Raw genomic sequence first — 3,112 nt, forward strand, 5'->3', positions numbered from 1 at the left:
CTTAAGCTACATAATCTTTACTCCCTGGAATGGAGATAAGAAACGCCCTAACCTTTGTAATAGAAATTGACAGGATTAAAATCAACTGGTATAAATACAGATGTAACAAGACAATAAACGGCAGAACTTCTCTGGAGAACCAGACCAGAACTTGGCTGGAGATCCTGGCTAGGCTGCTGATCAACTGAACGCTGTCTCCGTGTCGTTCCTTCTTTGCTGCCTCCGTCCACACCTTTGGGAACCCTTGGACCTCCTGGGGCTTGACCCCAACACCACCCCAGAAGGAACCACCATCCTACATTCTAGGAATGTCCATACGCTTCCCTCCAAGCCGCATGGAGTAGTGTTTGCATTTACGTGTAGGCCTGATGTCACCCCTGTGGGTGCTCATCGTCTTCCTGAGGACAAGGGACCCCAGAGGCCCCAAAAGAGGGGGCCAGCCCGGGTGTCGGGGAGAAGGGCTATACTCACTCGGATAGGACACAGCCTGGTGCATCAGATCCACGCTGGGGCCGCTCAGGGCCAAGGCGCTGACGGAATAGTGGGGCCCCGGGTTCATATACGCCATCATGATCTTTGCGGACACTGGGGACCAGGTGAGTGGGCCTGCAAGAGAAGGGGTGGGTGGGACTCCAACTCTCCCCCGCTACCTTGTGGTGACAGGAAGGCTTGGCTTCAAATCCTGCCTCAGTCTCTTTGCCTCTGTGCCTCAGTTTCCCCTCTATAAAAATGACCTGCTGCTAAGGGTCCCAAAGTTTCACTGAGCCCTGGCCAGTGTGGCTCAGTTGGTTGCAGCATCATCTTGTACACCAAAATGTGGGGGGTTTCATTTCTGATCAGGGCACATACCCAGGTTTCGGGGAATGTGCAGTAGGCAACCAATCCATGTTTCTCTCTCTCTGTCTCTCTTTTCCTCTCTCTAAAATAAATTTTAAAACATTCTGGTGTCCTGGGTGGTGTGCACAGTGGTTAGAGCGTTGGTCCTGTGCACCCAAGGGTTGTAGGTTGATCCCCAGCCCTGGTTGGGGCGTGTGTGGAAGGCAACCAATCTGTGTGTCTCTCTCTCTCACATCAATGTTTCTCTCTCTTTCATTCTCACTAAAATTCAATGGGAAAAATATCCTCAGGTGAGGAATAGCAACAAAAAATACTGGTAAAACCAATTTAAATTTTAAAAAAGTGTCACCAAGACTGTGTGTAGGGCAGAGCTGAAGCTGTGAGCAGACACCATAAATAAAAGTTCTTCCTACTCTGTCCTTTAAAAAGTCTGACCTGCCCTTTCCCTCACCAAAACCTTTCCTTCTAGGACCCCGGGAAAGATGTCCAGCCTCACGCAAACCAGGGAGAGCAGGTGACCAGCTGTCCCGGTCGCGTGGGACACAGGTTTCTGGAGATGTGGGGCGCCCAGAATCAACCCAAAGATTCCCAAACCAGCTGCGTGTCACCCTGAGAGAAGGCCACGTGTGTATTTTAGAGACTGTATACTACCATATTAAATATAATGTAAATTACATAAGATATACATATACTATATATATTCAAAAATATGGTTCTGAGCAGTATGTATAGCATGCTACCATTTGTGATTTTATTATCCTATATAATAAAAGCCTAATATGTTAAGTATCCGGGTGTCCGTTCAACCAATCAAAGCATAATATGCTAATGATATGCTAAGGCTGCTCAACCGCTCACTAAGACGTGCACTGACACCAGTGGGCAGATGCTCTGACCAGTAGGTTAGCTTGCTCCTGGGGTACGGATGATCGGGACTGAGCAAGATGGGCCGGACCACCCTGGAACCCTCCCGCAGTCCCTCCTCAGCCCCAATTGTGCACTGGTGGGGTCCCTCAGCCTGGACTGCGCCCTCTCACAATCTGGGACCCCTCAGGGGATGTCGGAGAGCCGGTTTTGGCCCGATCCCACAGGCCAGGCTGAGGGACCCCATTGGTGCATGAATTCATGCACCGGACCTCTAGTTTTATTATATTAAAAAAAAAACTTGAAAAAAGATTCTTTTTCTTTGGAAAAAATTTGTACTACAGTTAACATTCAATATATTAGTTTCAGGTGTACAGCATATCATTTGTGATGTTTTTTATCCTTAGCCAAACATATGTTTATTGATTTGAGACAGAGAGGAAGAGAGAGAGAGAGAGAGAGAGAGAGAGAGAAATGTGAAAGAAAAACATCCATTGGTTGCCTCCTGACCAGGAACTAAGCAAATCGCTCTGACCAGGAATCAAACCTGCAACCTTTCTGTGTACAGGACGATGCTCCAACCCACTGAGCCACGGGCAAAGATGAAAGTTAAAATCTTTATAGCTGCTTATCCTGGTCAGTAAGTGACAATAACTATGAACATTTTTGCACAACATTTGTAATTTTGAAAAGAGGTTCATTTATCACAGCCTTAGACTCCGCTATCTGCCTCAGCTGCCACATCCAACCCATGGCCGAGCCATGCTTGTCCTGCCTCAAGTCTAGGCAGCTCCTGAAATGCCCCCCTCTTCACCCTGAAAGCCCCTCCTGGTCCAGATTACCAGGGGTAGTTACTGGAATGGAGCAGCTGCTGCTACTTCCTTATTTTCCTGCTTCCGGGCCCCAGCTTCCTCAGTCTTCTCTCCAACCGCGTTCAGAGTCTTCTAAAAATGCAAATCTAATGGTTTCTCTCTCTCTCTCTCTCTCTCTCTCTCTCACACACACACACACACACACACATGGGCTCATTTCTCTCCTGCTCCTCAGGACTTTGCACGTATTAAGTAGAACACGCAGACGTTTGTCTACCCATCTGTCTCCCCCAACTCTGATAACTACCCGAGTGCAGGGATGAGATATATTTCCGTCCTTGCTGTGTCCCTAGCACCCCCGATAAATATATACATTTTAAATATGGAACGCTTCACGAATTTGCACATCATCATTGCGCAGGGGCCATGCTAATCTCCATATCGTTCCAATGTTAGTATATGTGCTGCCGCAGCGAGCACCCCAATAAATATTGGAAAAGCAAGTGCATTCACGCGGCTCTGAGAATGAGGGGTGCAACAAGAAACAATACACACCGCCTCTCTGTTCTCATGGGAGTGAACTTCCAGGTTCCAGTCAT

General features: G+C 47.9%; 1 protein-coding gene across 2 annotated transcripts in view; it reads right to left on the reverse strand.

The window, feature by feature from the left end:
* CRX (cone-rod homeobox) overlaps positions 1-3,112 on the reverse strand; it is a 13,396-nt gene that overhangs the window by 3,798 nt on the left and 6,486 nt on the right. The window contains exon 2 of one of the 2 annotated variants that reach the window (XM_006769955.2): positions 472-606. In XM_006769955.2, the coding sequence (XP_006770018.1) occupies positions 472-571 (100 nt within the window). In that variant the 5' untranslated portion in view covers positions 572-606. Of the gene's footprint in view, positions 1-471; positions 609-3,112 lie in introns of both variants that reach the window. The other variant, XM_015567967.1, reaches the window with a different exon arrangement.

Source organism: Myotis davidii, unplaced genomic scaffold, assembly GCF_000327345.1.
Source record: "Myotis davidii unplaced genomic scaffold, ASM32734v1 scaffold464, whole genome shotgun sequence".
NCBI classification, from domain to species: domain Eukaryota; kingdom Metazoa; phylum Chordata; class Mammalia; order Chiroptera; family Vespertilionidae; genus Myotis; species Myotis davidii.